Source organism: Boleophthalmus pectinirostris, unplaced genomic scaffold (assembly GCF_026225935.1).
Source record: "Boleophthalmus pectinirostris isolate CB_2022bp ecotype Guang Dong unplaced genomic scaffold, ASM2622593v1 HiC_scaffold_6, whole genome shotgun sequence".
Lineage (NCBI taxonomy): Eukaryota > Metazoa > Chordata > Actinopteri > Gobiiformes > Gobiidae > Boleophthalmus > Boleophthalmus pectinirostris.
The window spans coordinates 25370894-25390247 of NW_026571447.1; the positions used below are offsets into that span (position 1 = coordinate 25370894).

Here is a 19354-nt window from a genome sequence, read left to right on the forward strand (position 1 = left end):
ACACTCAACACAATTTAAAAGAAATGGGGGTGCAGGTAAATTGCTTTTATTATGTTTAACATGGGAAGATGTTCCTTTTAGATATTCCTTTAAATACAATGTAGTCTATGTGGGAAAATAGCCCTAGCCCTCATCTGCGAATATGACATTGTTATGCTCTAGAAACAAGCCACCCACACTCTGACTGAGTCCAGAAGACATAAGGGTACAATAGGACTTGAGTGAACTCCCATCCACAGACTGGTCTTAGCTATGCTTAAACAGTGAGGCTTGTCAGTGTTTCTAAGACTTAACACTTTTACCAAACTGCAGGACCACCCATTGTACTGTGCCCTTTCTCCTGTCCGCACAGGATTTCGAAACTTCCTTTTTGGGACTGTCCTGTACTCCAGATGTTTCCTGAACCCACCTAACTCACTCCCATCCTGGCGGTTAAGAAAGGCAAGGAACAAGTCAAGTCACTCACTGAAGCACAGCACACTGTTCTACCAATTCTGGACAGCATAAGGACATTGTAGTTCATAGCATAAAAGGAAAAAATGGTGAGTATGTTGATTATTTTATGAGATTCTTGTTGTTAATAATTGTCACATTGACTTCTGGTACAGTGCAAGGTTTACCATTTGTATGTTGTTTTACAGGATGAAAAGCAAGACCCAGCCAAACAGACAGTGATGTGGGACTGTGGACTGAGGTACATGTTTGGTCCTCCTCCTGCCTTGCACCCCGGCAGCAGGTGCATCATGCAATGTAAAGAGGACCTGTCTAGACTGGAAATGGTTCACAGACTGGCCAAAGACGGATGCCGCCTTTTCCAAATCCACGGAAAGGGCCCCGAGAAAATAAAAGAGGTTAGTCACAATAGTTACTGTTCTTATACAACCTAAAGGTGAACTATATGTAACTTTTCTGGATGAGTGTTTCACCAACTGCTTGTCACCACGGAGGTGTTTTTTCTTGCATGTTCATTACTGAAAAATACCTCAAGAAAGATGGAACGTTACTATGACCTGTAACTTGGCCTGGAGGTGCCACTCGTTTCTCTCTATGGAAATAGATATATTTAATATCCTACTCACTGTGAAGAACATTCCAGACAAAACAATAACATCTCCATGGAGAAAATCAAGCGACAAAGTTTTGATGTTGCATGTCAATGTTGTTACATCACAGGGACTGCAGAATTAATCTATTCAGAAATAGTAAAGTGTCAAAAATCATACATCATTAAAATAGTATGGTGTATGTAGTATACTGGTATATGTTAGACCTAAAGTCTTATATGGTGTCTGGGAATTACTGAAAATACTGCTGGCAATCCGCTTTACAAAATAATGGTGTAAACCCAAACCAGCAATTGTTCATGAAGATGGATGTCTATGAGATGCGTTTAGTGCTGATGTCTACTTGAATTGGTCCTATTTTAGTCCTGGTATAGGTCTGACCATGTTGAGGTTTAGATCAAGGTAGGATGTGGTGTGAACGCAGTCTACCGTAAGTTCCAGACTACAAGCCGCTACTTTTTTCTCATTCTTTGAACCCTGCAGATAATAAAACGATGTGGCTAATATATGGATGGATTCTTTGTTTGGCACATTGTCATATGGTCTATAGTTTGGCAACACAGTGGATATGCACAGCCTGAGTGCAGAAAATGCCACCAATGTCGATGGTGAGATTCTGGCAATGGCAGCGTGACAAACTGACTTAATGCAAAAAGACGACAAAAGCTTTCAGAGGCAATAAAAGCAGATGGCGCAAACTTTATAACGTTCTTGAAGATGTCGACACCTGCGGCTTATATTCAGGTGTGGCCTGTATATGTACAATTTTAAAATTTTATTAAAATTTTGTTGATGCACCTTATATTCAGGTGCCCTCCATAGTCCGGAAAATACGGCAAACTAGAATGATGTGTTAATTCAATTGGCATAGTATTTTACTTTGTGCATTAAAATCATTTGCTGGTAGAATCCATGAGGCTGGTTACAAGTCAGAGCTCTTTGTGTATTGTAGATGTCCTGTGTTTCTGGACAAAGCTCATGTCAAGTGGCATAAGAACACATTCTCTTAAGGACAATAATGATGTTAAACTTATCTTAGGAACAGTGCCAGGACAAACTGTGAGCCCATCCCTCCCTGATTGCGCCTTTCCTTCATTTTGAAACATCACACCTGTCATTGTGCTCTAAACTAAGCGTCTGATTGGCTGACCTTCTGGACTTTTCCTTTCCTGCCAGCTGCGTTTATAAGCAACAGCAGTCGACAAAGGCAGGAAAACTTGACGTAGAAGAACTGGGCCAAACCTCATGCCATTGTATGTGAGAGCAGAGGGTGGATTCCAGTACAGTAGGGCTTTGACCTATCCTCTGAACTGCAGACACCTTTTGGCTGCTTATTGAAAAATTTGTGCTATTCTCCATCCTGTCTATTCGAAACATTTAGAAGTAGAAAGTGAAACTATATTAGTGCAATTTCTATGCAGATGCGTGTACAGAGTATCTGAAATTCAAAAACATATCATGGGTAATCCTAATGGCCGGATATTACGACCTTGAGTTTAATGTGCAGCTAGAAATAAAGATTATCTGAGATTATCTGAGAGCATTTTCAGTTTATAGCATGTTTTAATCTAAAACATAATCCAGAATTCATACAGTACAGTACAATGCACACTTTACATGATGTATATAAATATAGAAGACATCAAAGAGCTTCGAGGAATTTGCGAAATCCCAGCTGGAGGAAGTAGAGTTGTTTAATATACAATGAACATACACATGTGAAATGGATGAGCCATACTGAGGTTATGGAAATTATGCAATAATGAAAGTGAATATGAATTGTGCTTCCTCTGCTAAAGCACCACAAGCAAAAGCATTTTTTTCATTATCCTTTTGTGTGTGTGTGTTTTTAATAAAAACACTAGTCAGTTTGCAAAATATACTTTAAACACAATCTTTTCACACTGTAGTGTGTATTGTTCCATCAGTGTTTGATTATTTCATGTAATCAACATCTATAGATTTATGTGGAACATTGTAATTTCAAAGTTTGCCATCTCAAAGTGTACCCTTCTCACACGGGCACAATCACCAGACCTTAAAAAAGCACTTACATCCACCAAAATTTCCAATCTTCTAGTCATTTCAAAGATTTTAATGGATCATGCAGAAGGATATGTATATAGATCATTTTAAGACTGATTTTTGTTGGAATTTTAAGTAAATGAGAATTTCTAGTCAAATCTACAGTAGTTTATTCAGATACTATAGCCAAAATCCCCTCTGTAAATATTTGTCAACAAAATGAAGGAAAATATTTAAACTTGGCTCTACCCATTTCTCAGATTTCTATGTGAAATTTTGGCCTTATTTATGTGTGAAAATTAGAGATCAGGCGTGTGAATGATTTCTCTAAATGTAAGATTTGTGCCTATTCACCTACAGTGACTTGCCTTGAATTAAGAAAAAATGAGGCTTCTAGTGGACCTCACTCAGAATACCTCAGTGTAAGTGGGAGGATCCCCAGTGGATACTGTAACACTGTCACAGCAAAAGAAAGGCGTAATTTCACTTGTATGAGATTACTGTTTTACATTTTAAACATTTACAACATTGGTATATTTACTGAGAACTATGTGAAAGCCAATCCCTTTCTCCTGCAATGCTCTGATTTAGTCTATGCCTTCCCTGAATATAGAAGACTGCTAAAGATATAAAACACCATTGATTTTCCCATTACATTGTACAGACTGATAAACCACATCAAGGAAGAGGCCTGCTGCAAACATTTCCATTAATGGTCCTGTCTGGGTTTGATCCCTGCTGTTTGGAGGCGCGACTGCTCATCTGTGTAATGTTCATATTCTGACAGAGTCCAAGCTCAAATGTGTTCAATATTGTTGTCTATAAAAGAAACATGTTATATAGACAATAAGCATTTACTGCCCATACTTATGTTATAGTTAACACAAGAACTATAGTCTGTGATTGGAATTCTAAAATGAAGTGCTCTAGGTGTTTATTAGTCAAAGAAAACAATGTAAAAATAACCATGCACAGAGACTGTCGGTGCTTTGAGTGGTCTGTGAAGGAGAGGTAAAGGGGGGAAGCAGGATGCGTGCACCACATGGTCAGATCCTCATTAGGGCTATTATCCCTGCCAGACCCTCCTTTGTCAAGCAACAAACAGCATCTTTGTTTCCACCCAAATACTACTGTCATCAAAAATATACTATTACAACCTCTTACATAATAATCCTGAATGGTTTTGTCCTTTACCACTGGTCTCAACCGCATAAACAGTATAGAAACAAACATGTCATACTCAGGCATGTTTTCATTCTAAAATATTAGCTTTGAGTGGAGTGTGCCATTTCACAATCCGAATCACAATGAACCTACTCACTACATTAGTATAATTAAAATATGTATGAGTCTTGTTAATCTATGAATGGGGACCACCGATAAGCACTGAATAAAGGCATATCGAAGTTTTCTTTCATCAACAGAGGCGGCTTAAACAGAGCATTATTATGGAAATGAGTGGAGGTTGTGTGGGAGGAAATACAGGGGAATCTCCTCGGTGATAACAGCTCTCCTCCTCCTCTGTGTTTCAGCCCCACAGTGACGAGGCAGTCCGTGTGAGTGTGAGCGACTGCGGCCGCGATGTGCTTGTGCTCCAGGCTCTCAGAGGATCTGTGAGGGGAGGGGCCACTGTGGAGGAGAGGTAAGCCCACTCCCTCCTGTCTCACTGTCAGCCGTGGTCTCTGGCATGCTTACATCACTACACTCTACACATAATTGGCATAGAACACATAGAAGTGAGCAGCATGGGACTGTGAGCAGAGTGCTGCTGCTGCCTCCTGCACATCCAGGAGCTCTGAAGCGTGAAGACAGCCAATCCCCCGCCGTCTGAGGCAGCACTGGACACTGTTGGGAGCAGTCGATGGATGGACAGACTGATACAAGGGGAATGCATTAGTAACTCCAGGGACAGAGGCGGTGTGAGGGCACCAGGACTCTGCGAGGATGGGCTCTCGAGCTCAGCCCCACAGTCTGCTGGAGGAGGAGGGAAGGCTTCTGCACGCCGCGCTGGTGGAGCAGGAGGATGATGAAGATGAAGATGAGGGCTCAGAGCTGAGCTGCACTAGTGACAGTATAAGTCGTATGGAGCCCCTCACCTTGCCCACCTTTGATGTCCCATACTTTCGCTACATAGATGATGAAGGGACAGAGGGAGAGGAGGACTGGAGCAGCCGCTCTCTGTCCTCTATCGAGGAGGACTCCTCCACTGACTCTGCTCTGTCTGACAGGTATGTGGTGGTGTCAGGAACCCCTGAGAAGATCCTGGAGCATCTGTTAAACGAGCGGAGAGTGGAGGACGAGCAGGGGAACACACAGGGAGAAGGTCAGTATAAACTATGTTTACTTTTGTTTTACTCTTCAGGTATGATGTTTGATTTCAGCAATAGAAGTAACACTACTTTTATGTTCAACTTAAAAAGCAATGAACCCAGGACTCTTGGCTACTAAAAGTACGTTGCTTGACTTTCTATGTAGCTTTCACTTCCCCCTCCTCATGCTGGGATAATAGGGACAGCAGGGCAGACACCCCTCCCCTTCTTACTGGGTTAATCATCTACAGCCAATTCCCAAATGATTTGAGCCATGCTCCTTTACAAGAATTGGTTTTATGGTTATTGGTGCAAATAGCTTTGAAACAAGTCCAGTATATAGCAAAAACAAATCAACACATCCCTTCTTCCCAGCAGGTTCATGGAAATGTGACACTGTTGCCAAGGCAAAAGGAGCTTGTTTGTGGCTCATGCTGGAGCTGTCTTTATGGGGAATGATGATTGAGAGCGAGGCACAGTAAGACAAAAGACAGAGAGAAATGGAATGACTGAAATGAAAAGAAAGCAGTGAGGGAGACAAGGTGAGACCTGAGGTTTGTCAAGAAAATAGAGCTGGTGACAGCTGATCGTTCATCAGGATGGAGCCACGCTAAGCCCTCTACAGATGATTACTCATGCTGATGAGCGACAGCACCAAATTGATCTGAATGGGCTCTCTGGAGATGTACCACGAATTGTATATTATTTGTACTCCTATTATGTTGGTGACTGTAGCAAATATGACAAATTTATTATATAGTGTAGTGTGTAGTAATTATAATTTTATTATTATTAAATTATAATTATGATTATTATTACAATTCATGTAAAATGAACAGAATTTTCAAGATGTTGCAGTCTAATTTACAGGCATTAAATACACTGAAGGTATGTAAAAATCAATCCACCAAGAAAAACATTTTTTTATTGAGAGCTGGTGCCTTTAAGAAGGGCAACATAAAACATATGCAAAATACAAATTGCTGCTGGATTGATTGCCGATTACTTGTGAGAGACTTGAAATAAAACTGCCAAAAGAAAAACATTCAAGAAGCTATACCAGGGGGTAGGTATGGCAAATAACCAATACCTTCAACTTAATAAAGTTCATCTTTGCATTCACTGCTCTGCTAATTGCCTGTGAGCTTTGTAGGTATGGCTGGTTGATGGATCATTCCCCATTAGATCACCTTGGTCTGACTCCATTAACAGTGAGTCTCCATAGGGAGCACAGAAGAGCATGAGGCTGAGCGATGTACCAGGTCAAAGAGCAGAGACCAGACCAGGACAAAGTCCCAGCACCCATTGATCTAAACTCAGCTCTGTTTAATTGTGTGTCTCCCTGTGGCCTTGGAGCGCTGCCTGAATACTGACACTCTGAACACCAGTCCAGGGTGCCCTTGGAGGCTTAACAACGGGATAACCATGACAGATTGTTGAATTCACCGGAAGTAGTTGTAGGTAAGGTTAGTGCAGCGTGACTGGCATGTCTTTATGCAGTACTCATCCACAAGATAATTTCATAGGATCATTATTGGACATCCATTTGTGCAGGCAACATTAGGAATGCAGAGGAGCTTGCAGTATTTTCTGCTAGAGATGGCATATTTTGGAAGAACACCGAAGGCATGACTGCTTTACAGTAGACGTAGCTGAGCTTCCTTTGATCTTTGGTCTGTGCCCAATCTGTAGTGTTTGTTTACAACAGTAGTGGTCCATAAACCACTGGCTGCATTAAAGAATTCAACTACTAAACTAAACTAGTCAGACTAGTGTGAAGTTGTTTAGGAATAATAATTACTATTTCAATTCAGGGGTAGATATTCTGTTTAAAAGCTGCAATGGTAAATATAAGAAATATGCACTGTGACAAAGGCAAAAAGTGAGTGGCCCCCTGCATCCAGGGATGAGTTTTACAGCATTTTATTAGTTAATTGCAAGCATTTCACCATGCAATGAATAAATGATTTCCTCTTATTATGACAAATGGCCATGCTTATTTAAACGACAAGCTTGGATCAATTTTACAAGCACTTATTGAAATGCAGAAGGATTGGCAGGTTGATGGATTTCATAGCCAATGGATGCAGAATCAATGAATCTATTATACACTTCCTCTTACTGAGAAAGCACATTTTGATTTGATCAAGGTGCCAGAATGCCGCCAGGTGGATTACATCAAGCACTAGCTTTTGTAGTAGTGTATTGTAGTTTTGTTTTTTGTTTTTTTTAATCTATTTTGGTTATTACTGCGTAACACTTTGTAATAGCTACAAAATTAACTGTCTTAATTATTGTCAATAAACTATTTGTTCATACTGAATTTAGTCTTTCCTCATGCTTTATTAAGTCTAATCAGGGAATAGTTATCTTAAAGTGTCACTATCTGTTGTATTATTTCTGTATAATACAATGATTAACTTTACTAGAGGAGTTGCAAATTAAATATTTATAGTGTTTTCTGCCTTATAAAATGTACAGAAACCACTCCCTTCGGAGGTGCACATATACGGCATCTTATGTGATAACAGTAGTGGAAGAAGAGCTCAATATTTGTTATTTATAAGCTTGGTCTGACAGTATGCGGCTGTATTCTTTATGTTAGCTGTGTGCTAATTGGCTTGAACAGTAAGTGATGAGTTCACAGCTGCTGTTTATGGATTAGCATAATTGTAACAGGGATTTTTGTGGACCACAAAAGACTCTGGAGCCTCACTCTGACGCTTTCAGAAGAGGTTTTCCTTAATAGGATTTGTACATTGCTGGCTTCCAGTGTCACATCCCGTATGGAAGTCAATGTGTGAAAAACAGTTTGTATGCCAGATCATAAAATACACTATAAACTATTCATTAAATCATCTAGTCGACATATGTACAATACCATGGAGCATGCTTTGCTGGATTTCAAAAGATATTACTACAATTTATAGGCCTATTTTATTTAATGGAAATGGAAATAATTCTTGTTGAGATGTAGATTCCAGTGTTTCCCACAGGTTTATAGTGAGACTATGATGACACAAGGGATTCATGTTTTAATACTTTTATATACAAAACAAAACAGGACAAAATCTGACTATGGGGGATCACTACACCATCTCCTCTCCTCTTGTAATGGGAAACTCTGAGATGTTTTTGTTGTAGTATAGGAAACTCATTTATTCATTTTTGCAAAAAGTTTGTAGATGTATTAAAATATAACCTAGCCACTCTGCTGTGATAAGGTTTAACATCACATTCTTAGATGGTGCCAAATTTTTTGCTCACTGATTATATTATGGTTTAATAAAATATAGAATATAGAAACTATAGAAGGAAAATTAAATCAGTTATGAAAACTGATTTGCCTGTGATTTTAGACCCATAATCTTATAATACTACACCAATACATTTTGCCAATAACTGATCTAGAACCTTTGTCTGTATTTTCCACAAACATTTATGCATGCACGTAACCTGGTAGATACTGTAATTCAAGGGACTGAATGGTGAATTGCTGCTTCAAACACATTAGGCTGATGGTGAGATTAGAAAGAGCCAGGTAATGTGGATGGAAACCACGAGCAAGAAGAGGTCACATCAAGTAAGGTGACACATTTACATTATTGGCTTATCTGCACTGATACAGATTTCACTGTTAACAACTAACTAACCACTAACGACTTACGCTTGTTTAAATTTATCCAAGAAACTTAAAATTGTCTTTATTGTCTGAATGAGAAGATAAACATAATAAATAGGAATCAGTGTTTTCTCCATTGACTCAATTCATTACTGTATATTCATTTTACTGTACAAAGAGGATATTTTGTCTGATAGCTTTGTCTCAAACAAATACTGTCCATTTGGGAAATTGGAAACAAATTGCTTCCTAACATACACCTGCAAATATGTAAAAATATATACAAATATTAAGATTACAGTAATTATGAATCCATATGTGTTTATTTTTATTATTTTCTAGATATCCTTCTGGACGACTTCTTGCTCACGTACCCAGTCTTCATGTCAACAAGTGATTTGTGCCAAGCTCTACTCGGACAATATCCTTTTTATGCATTACTTTGAACTCAAAATCACATGCACATATAGAAAGCATTATTATCACTTTTGCTGTTCTGCTGCAAGTAGACTGTTGTTGTTATTTTATTCTTTGATCAAATTCTATATGGTATATGGGATTCTGCATGCACTTTCAATATTACTATGCATTGTCTCGGTAATTTCAACACCTCCAATGCCTAAAAAGTGGGCCAGAAGTAATTCCTGTGTCCTGAGGCAAGACACTTCACCACCTTTGCCTAATGTGATTGTGATGTGTGAGTGAGTGATTGCTGGTGATCTGAGGAGCCCATGGATAGATTGCTGGCCTTGCTTGTCAGTGCTTGCTAGGGTGGCTGTCGCTATAATTGTGCTTACATCACTGAGTATGGAGCGAATGAAAAAATATGTGTAAAGTGTAAAAATATGGTGATATATGTTTTTGTGTTCATACTGTGAACTATTGAGTGTGGCCCACATAGTCACTATAGGTTAGTACTTAAAACGTATCTTTCAACCCAGCCACTCCAGTAAAGGTAGACTTCGTGAATGTTGCACAAACCATCCCGCGACATTAGCACCACAGTTTCTTATCAGGCGCACATTTACACCCCCTGCAGATTTTCAGATGGTATCAAACTCTCCATCTAAAGCCTTAACCAAAACTCACCTTCTGCACCAAGCGATACCGAGGAAAAGAGGACAGGAAAGAGGTGCTGCAGAGGAAACAGAAAGTCCTTCACTTGGTTTTGCAGTGGATGACTCTGTGCAAAAGCTTCCTGAGGGACGACCAGCATGTCAAAGTGTTTCTGAAGGTACAAAACACAACAAGGGCAGTGCAATGGAGCTTTTTCGACTGAAAACAACGGCATTCTGGACATTAGTTATTACAGCTGGTTACCTTCTGCTGTGTCTTTAAACTCTAAAAGTCAATGGGGGAAAATATTGGGAAATTTACTTCACCAGTCTACAATGACTGTTGAGTTTCATGTTAATATAAATATTTTAAAAATCCATAATCCATATCTGTAAATGCGTTGGTTAAGATTAAAATATCACACTTAAATTAAACACCAACATGCAGTTATTGCCTTATACCCTTGTTTGGAAGATCTCTTGTTTACTTTATCAATCATAGACAATATCCTCATTGAGATTATAATTTTGGACACATTCCGAGAAAAAACATATTTTAGGCAATATATTACCCACTTCTGAACTGTATACCAAAAAATAGAAGCACTGTTTAAGATGTTAACCTTTTGCTACTTCCTTTTCAGACTTTGTACCGTTACGCTTTAGAAGACTTGTATGAACATCCAGCTCTGGAGAAGGATTTGAGGGAACTGCAAGAAATCTATCAGATGCATCGTCGAAAGTGAGTGAGCCTACACCGCGCGTATAGTATAAGCAGCTTTAGACTGTGAATCAGAGACACAGAGAGGGGCTGATGGCAGTGCACAAAGACAGAACTCCCCTTATTCTGCAGGCTTTATTTAGCCCTTCTGTCAATGATCCTATTCAACAAGATTCCACTGTTCTGAGCCTGGCTGAAAGGACACCAAGACAAGTCTGAAATGTTAAGAAAAGAATGAAAAACATCTTAAAAGATAGTTATTAAGTAGAGCAGAATCAGTACCCGCTAATAATCTAAAGGGGAGCTGGAGTCTCATTTGGGGCTGTTCTGTTAGGCTTGTTTTGAAGTTAAAGGTTCCCCATGGATTATATTACAGATTTTGTGTTTTTTTATTCAGGGCTGGGTGATATGGCAAAAATTATCAAGTTATTTACATTCAATTCTATTTTACATTGGCAATTTTCTTCTGCAATACTTTTTCACCCTTCTGAGCAAATTTATTATAAGACAGACAGTTTATAATATAAGATAATTATTGTCTCCAAATTGATTTGAAATTTCTCTTGCACCAGGGGCACAATGAAAATAGATAATATCTCAACACAATTTCACACAAACTATAGTACTCAATATATTCCTTTGACCAAGAGAATAAAAGGTTTTTACACATATTCACATCTGCATTGCACACAAATAATTACACAATCCCTTCATGGCATTTAGCAAAACCTCATCTTAACAAACAAATAAAAGTGTTCCACTACAGTGCAATTTAACACAAATTCCTATTCCAATTCTAAAGACCAGACTCTGCTTCAATCAACTCCAAATTGGCTGGTAGACCTTCTAATGAAAAAGCCCAGTGATAATAACTGATCTGCAATAAATTCAACGCTTCCATGAAGATTAAATTATTTGTACAGCCCTATTTTCATGCATTATGTGTGTGCTTCAAATTTACTGAAATGTTTTGTTAGGATAACTGCTTCTCCACCAGCAGTCTGCACTATACTGGTTAATAGCTATTTAAATATTTATTGTGTCCTGGGAGCATGTCAAACTGCAAAATACATCACCTTGTCTCTTACTACACTTGTAATTTCGTTGTATTGTGGACGTTACTGTTGTGACAGATGATGTGCCACTCGGCTTCATTTTCTTGATCTTGATAAAACCAGGCACCACACTGGCCTCCGTACTACACAAACCACCCCAGTCAGCAGACAAATTGCCACACCCGACTGCCCCCCTCCCTCCTCCCTCTCCTGCCACAGCCCCCAACCGCTCCTCTGTCCCTGGGGAGGCCACAACCTGCCGCCCATCACCAACATGTGCAGACAACAATCCCTTATTCATGTTTATATCCAAGGAGGACCCAGCTCACCCTCTCTTCCTTAAACAAGAGCATGTTGTGTGGGTGTTGCTACCTGACATGCTCTAATATTTATGAGGCTTCACCATTATCTTGGGGGAGGACTGTGGAGACTGCTTTGTGACAATCTGCTCAAGAAAAGCATTTTTTTATAAACCAGGAAATTATTAATGCCTTCGTTCTAAAGCTTATGAGGTAATCTTGGGTCACGTTTTTTTTTTTTTTTTTTTTCGAAAGGCACGCTCTTGTCCTCACTTTGCCCAGTAGCAGCTAGATTACAAAAGATTACAAGGTTTGAGATGACAGTGAGATTCAGGTTTTTCATTAGTCCATGCTCACTGCTGCTGCTGTTGGACAGTGAGGAGCGATCCCCCAGGGCAGGCTTTGTGCCAACATGTCTATTGTGATCCAGAGCCCGGAAAACCACTGGGACCATCCATCATGCTTCACAGGCCTAAGTGATGAGAATAGCCTGATTAAACTAAGGACCAGGCCGGACAGTTAAAAATCTACAAAGCACTCTAATCCTATTGAGATGCTATTCTTGAATAATGGGTTGATTGGAGCAAAGAACTGCATGCATTTCATTTACTTTGATAATAAACTAATAAAATATTCTGTTTCTTCTGTTTTAGTACAAGCGATGATTATTCTCCGCACAGAAAGGTTGGTTTACATTGCCACGGATTGCGGCGCTACCAACAATGCTAACATATTACAATATTGACCATGTTTTGAAATATTGAAATTTTTTCCTCCCAGAGCAAAGCAGTGTTCCACCAGTTGAGTTTCAAAGACAATGGAGTCCAGCCCAGAGCCTCATACAGGGAGACCAAGGAGGGTGAGTTGTGATCTGAGACACGAGCCACACATTCTTCACACCATACGCTGTTACTAAACTTACGACATGCAGCCTGAACAATGGAGAGGACTTTCAGGGAATAGAGCAGTCTGGGGAAGAACAAATTCCTCAGTCGTGACTCAGATGCTTTGCCTTTTTTAGGATGAATTTGGATGTTTTGTTGCCACTAGAAAGGCTGCACAATTTAAAGGGAGTATTGTTATTGTGATTATTTTGATGTTTAAAAATTGTTATTTTATTCAGAGTGTACATTATAAAGTGCTCCAGGGTCATTAATATTTGAGGAAAGATTGAAATCTGAGCCGATACACTAAAACAACAATCCTATTAATTTCAAATGTTTGGAGAGGTCTAAACTACAGATACAACAGATACAAGATTCTTCTATAAGGCAGGATATTTTGTTCATATATTGGTATTCAGCCTTTAGAGGAGTTTAAAAGACCAGAAGCTTCCTTCAGATAAGAAGGTGCAGACTTAAAGCAGTTTAACATGAGTCACTCAGTCTAACCACCTGACCTCATTAGCGAGGAGCGGCTACACCAGAGCACTCGTTCATTTGTCTTTCTTATGGCCACCTCAGCCCCAAGATGTGAGATTGTTCATGTCTTTACTCAAGCTGTTTCGCACTTTAGGCCAACTCTATGATAAGTCAACAGTATAAACTAGAGCCATGTGTTGTGTAGACATAGTTGTGACATAGATGTGGTAGAAACTATCAATTGGAATGACAGTTTATTTGTAATAAAATAAAATTGTCGATGTTCAGAGACCAAATGTGAAGCACCTGCATTATTATATAGACCATAATTATGATTTATTTTACTATTTAACTTTACACAATTTAAACATCTACATAATATTCTTATAAATTGGATACAGTACACTGATTTGGGTTGTTTCTGGTGTCATTTAGATAAACTACACCCTCAACATTTGCTTCCTCTGACAGCACAGCAAAATGTCTTGATAACTGAACAGTGTGTGCATGATAGTATAAGATGCAATAATTCTGCTGTAGTTTGCTGAAGTGTATTGACTGTATGTGTATGTTGTAGTGCTGTGCCATGTGTACATCTCCATGGATTCTTACCTGAGCATCAGGGCCAGTGGAGGCATCGTGGCACAGGAGCTGCTGCAGGCAGTGGCTGAGAGGATGGATGTCCCTCTGGGGGATCTGGTACTGGTGGCCATCTCTTACCCTGGAGGTAAATACAATACATTGCACCATTATTCCAAACCACGACTTTGGACAAAAGGTCAAATCTACTGTTTAGCAGCAGGTTAATGTGGGGACAAACAGTGTTTAAGTTTACGTCTGCACTCTGCCCCTTATTTACCTCATATACACATGCAGCATCATATTATTATGCACATTCATTAGCAGTGTACTTCAGGAGGATATTGTATCTCAAGGTCATTCTTCATTGACTTTTATTACTTGCTTTTCTCAATAGTGAAATATTATATATAAGTACAATTCACATTTTGTATATATATAAGTACGATTCACATTTTGTAATTTCTCTTTCAAATAAAACATACTTTTGTCTTATTCTGTATGCTTTCAATGACTGAGATGACATCCCCCACAGTGTAGTCTGGTCTAACCGCTGAAAGCTGCAGTCTTGCTCCTGACAGGTTTAATAGGAGCTGTCATATTTGTGTGTGCAGGTCGACTGCTCCTGCAGCCTCAGGACAAAGTCTTCTCTGAGTCGTTACGGCCAATTGGGCGGCTACATGTGTGCAGGAAAGATCTCGGTGATGTTCTGGTATGGACTTTGTAAATATAGTGGTGATATTTTTATTTTATGTGTCCACTAACCATTTCTTTTCATCAGAACCCATTTACAGATAACTCTGAGCTTCAGCAGAGAACCACACACATGCTCAGTCTGAACACATGGGACGTAGCTGTGGCTCTCACAAACTTAGACTGGGTCCTTTTTGACTCAATTCACGAGGTTTGTCTACAGAATAAACAGTGTTTCAAACACATGAGTCTATTTGCTGAAATCTCTTTTTCTTTTACAGCAACAGCTGATCTACTTCACCTTCAGCCGCATGGCCAGTAGTGGCCAAACTGTGGCGCTGGAGCTTCTGCTCAAACGCTGTAATGAGGTGCAGTTGTGGGTGATGACCGAAGTGCTGCTCTGTCCAACACTCTGCAAACGAGTGCAGCTCATCAAGAAGTTCATCAAGATAGCTGCTCAGTAATTATATTTTTATTCAATCATTAACCACGGAAACCAAATGCTTGAAAATAGATGAATAATAATATAATAATAATAAATAATGGTATGGTACCCTCTTGTGGCAACTTAGCAAAACTACATTTTTTTTTTCTATTTACAGCTGTAAAGCTCTGAAAAACTTCAACTGTTTCTTTGCCATTATCATGGGTCTGAATTCTGCAGCTGTAAGCCGCCTCACTCAAACATGGGAGGTACAGATTTTTGTGTTGTTAATCTTTTTAATATTTATTTATTATATAACGTTTCAGTGCTGTTTTTGATTTGTTACTGTCTCATTTTAGAAAATACCAGGGAAATTTAAAAAGTTGTTTTCAGAGCTGGAGACTACAACAGTAAGTGGAAAAAACATTATGCACAATATAACATAATACAAAACTGCACAATAGATAAGGAAGATAGTTCTTTGGTGGCTACTACAAAAGTGGTTGTCCTCATTCTAAGTTCCAGTAAATTGACTGGATGTCTTTGAAATCAAAATTATAATTCAGATGTATTGTCTCTAACAGAACAGGCATGCAGACACTTGTTTACCAACTCCCATAAGATTAGAGTAATTTATTTGAAAAATGTCTTGACAGGATCCCTCGCTGAACCACAAAGCTTACAGAGAGTCTTTTAAAAAGATGAAAGCACCAAAGATCCCCTTTCTTCTTCTGCTACTCAAAGGTACTCTTAATACTGGCACTTGATATGTACTGTATAAAAACATATACTAATAACATGGTTGTTTGTTATAGATATCACATTTATCCATGAAGGCAACAAGACATTTCATGATAATCTGGTCAATTTTGAGAAGTTGGTGAGTCTTATGTTCATAGCCTAAGAAAAGGTCTGTTATTTTAGCAGCTAATGTGTAACTGTCCTGCAGCACATGATCGCAGAAGCTGTGAGAATCATTCGACAGTGTCAAAATGACATGATGGGTAAGTATCAGCTTTGTGTTATGATGGACACAGACACATAACTGATTTTTGTACCACTTTAGGAAATGGCATCACACAGAAAAGCAGTCCAGAAGTACGAGCATACGTGGATTTTCTTCACATCATTGACAATCAACAGACTCTTTTTGAGCTCTCAGTGAAGCTGGAGCCACGTGCTTAAAGGCATCTTCTACTGTTCTAATGTCCAAGGATTACACGTATATAAAAGATAAACTACTGTTACTCAGGACTCTATGCAGATAGTGCACTCCCCTCTCTAGCCACAAGAGGGAGCCACCATACCAGAATAATGAATACACTGAAGTCAGCAAGAGAGACCTGAGGTCAACTACAGCAGTTATTGTGTTGCCTCTGCAGGGAAAGGATAAATATGATCCTGAGGTGGAGGTCTTTCAGTAGAAATAAGTCTTTCCTGCAGTAAACAGCCACAACAGTCAGTCTGAGCTGCACAATAACAATTCAGTTTTTCACTTCATGTTAAAGAATGATCTGGGATGTGCCAGCTGCTTTCATGTAGGAAGAGGTTTAAGGTAAAGTTTTTTCTGTCCCAGTGGAGAAATATGTTCCCTGTGGGTGCTTCTGACCTAGACTAGTTCAGTGAGGGAATATGTGTGGAGCAGTGGGTGACTGCAGTACGGTGAAGAGTATTCTTCAGAGGTGGATTATGTTAACAGGAGAACTTGACTGGAGTCAACCTGAGCTGTGGAGATTCTAATAATGTTAGATTTAATCTATTTTTTGCAACAAAAATAGAAAAAAACAAGGATTTATTTAAATATGGAGGAATAATGATAAGATGTGATAGTTACATTTATTTTTCAGGCAAAACATTTTTATAGTTAGCTCAAGAGTTTAGGGCAAATCCTTCTCATAGCTTAATTTACCGTAAACAATTTCCACCAATTATACTTTATCGTCTCCTTGTTTTAGATCTTAATCTGCATATCTGAGTGAGTACAATGATTTTGCTGTAGGACAGTGCTATAAGTAGTGATGAACCACTCTGTGTGTGACTTACAATCATATATTTTGGTGCCAAATGTGGTAAAAATATCAGATAATATCTCATGATAGGATTGATTTGCTTTTACTGTGGACAATCAGTGAAATGATGCAACACCATCTGTGTACTGGTATTAGACATTTGATCAACAGCACATTATAGGCTACTGTAGCTCCAGCCACTGTTAGAGCTGATGGATGATAGACATTACATGGAAAAGTTTTATGTATTCGGCCAGATGTCGTGGAATTGTAGAACTTTTATAGTATTATTTTGTTGCTTTTCCGAATGTACTACAGATTTTGTTTATTCAGGTTTTGTAATTTAAGTATTTTAAGTATGTACTGTGTACTTTATTTTGTAAATATCCAATAATTCTGGATTGTATTATTTATTTCAGAATTATTTATTTCATGCATAAACATTTTGTCCTCTTGAATGTAATGGTTATGTGCACAGTGTTTGACTGGTCTGCATGATGAAGCAAACCATGGATTGTCCTTTAATTTAGTCAGCTGTGTATGCAATAAAACATTGCTTTTGTTTAGCACAGCCTTGTTTCTAAGGTAAGGTAAACTTTGTGCCTGTAAGCAAAACTGCCTTGGAATACAATGCCACAATAATACACAATCCCAGTTACTCAGAACAAAATACATTTATAAATTCAGCACAATGTAAATGGTATAAATTCAGAATTGTACTGTTACAGTAACATTCACAAATAAGCAAAATATTAACATTGTATTCATCTGGGATAGAATATTTCTTGCATCATTGTGTAAACTTTCAGACATATTTTGACTCATTAATCTGTTCAAAAAGACAAATCTGATGCACTGAACAAAAAGTGGGAATAATACACAGACGGTGGAAACCCCCCAACATTACCAATAACCGGTCATCCCTGATCTGTACCATGTCTGCATCCTGGAAAAGGACTGCACAGATGTTTGGTGGATAGGTTCATGCCGCAACATACTGTACAATAAAACACTGCAGAAAATTCTACTTGAAACTGCTACATAAATATTATATATATTATCAGTACATTATAGTCTACAGTACAGCATATTATATAATTAACTTTATGCCACAGCTGCCTCAAGGCTGATTGCAGAGGTCAGATGCGGCTATCTTTTAACCATGCACTAGCCATATTTATACTTAAGTGATGTGAAGTGTCTTGCAAAAGGACACAAAAATAGTATGCACTGATTGAAGCTGGCATAGCTTTGAACATGCAAACATTCTGTCTAACCACTCAGATGCCATTTTCTGAATAATATCACATTAAAATGATGATTCATCCTTGGAAAAATAAAAATAAAACATCAACATTTTCAAAAATATATATACAAATAAATCAAAAAACTGAATCTAGAGTTAAAACTTGAATGTAGTTGTATGCAAGTTGCCATGTTGAACTTGATGTGACCCAGATGCCCTCGCCCGCTCACAGCCAGGTGTCCTGCCTGGCCTTTAACATGACTATCTGTGGCACGACCCCTGCTGCTCGGGGCCCTGTACCCTGCCATTTCCTCCCAAACACCAGCGGCACTGTATTATTTCCCTGTCACCAAATTAGTGGCTAGATGCTGTGGTGCGCTAATGAGAGGAAGAGAGAGGGCACACGAACAGTGTACAGGAAGGCTGCTTCTTTATTTTCTTCATGCAACACAATACACCAAATCAATCGTCTGTCCTCCACACGTCTGTCGGAGAAAATTAAGAGCAGCACAGCCGTTATTAGAGTAGAGAAAATCCTGGTTGGTAAGATAACACCACTGATTTTCACCAAAGAAATAATGCTTGTGTAATTTATCTCTCTATCAGTTTGTCTGGTAAAGAATATTGTCGCTTGTATTCTCTGACACTGCATAATGTCTGTGATGACTGGTCTCTCAGAATGATAAGAACAGCCTTGACTTTAAGGTTACAGGGACATGCACTGGCACCTTTGTTATGCAGGTGATTTGATAGAAAATGAATCATCATACATGTACATACTCTTAGGCAAACTAAATCCTTACAAGGATTCCCATGATCTGTTGAAAAGACAACAGCTAGATTAATGGTAGTGCTCCATTCAAAGTTAGCTGTATTATTTGAAGCATATCAC

The 19354-nt window shown here is 38.8% G+C and overlaps 1 protein-coding gene across 2 annotated transcripts; it reads left to right on the plus strand.

Moving 5' to 3' along the window:
• Positions 1–466: 466 nt before the first annotated feature.
• Positions 467–17782, plus strand: LOC110171586 (rap guanine nucleotide exchange factor 5-like). Of its 2 annotated transcripts, XM_055164082.1 has the most exons (19): positions 467–542; positions 642–851; positions 4622–4731; positions 5318–5412; positions 9363–9441; positions 10110–10254; positions 10720–10817; positions 12804–12834; positions 12931–13009; positions 14089–14238; positions 14705–14802; positions 14872–14994; positions 15065–15243; positions 15386–15476; positions 15567–15617; positions 15864–15951; positions 16023–16087; positions 16157–16211; positions 16274–17782. In XM_055164082.1, exons 1-19 carry the CDS (start codon positions 540–542, stop codon positions 16390–16392), a joined length of 1869 nt encoding a protein of 622 aa, XP_055020057.1. In that variant the 5' UTR covers positions 467–539; the 3' UTR covers positions 16393–17782. The 2 variants fall into 2 exon arrangements, with proteins under 2 accessions (XP_055020057.1, XP_055020058.1); XM_055164083.1 differs by lacking the exons at positions 467–542; positions 642–851; positions 4622–4731; positions 5318–5412 and adding an exon at positions 6256–6859.
• The last annotated feature ends 1572 nt before the right edge of the window (positions 17783–19354 follow it).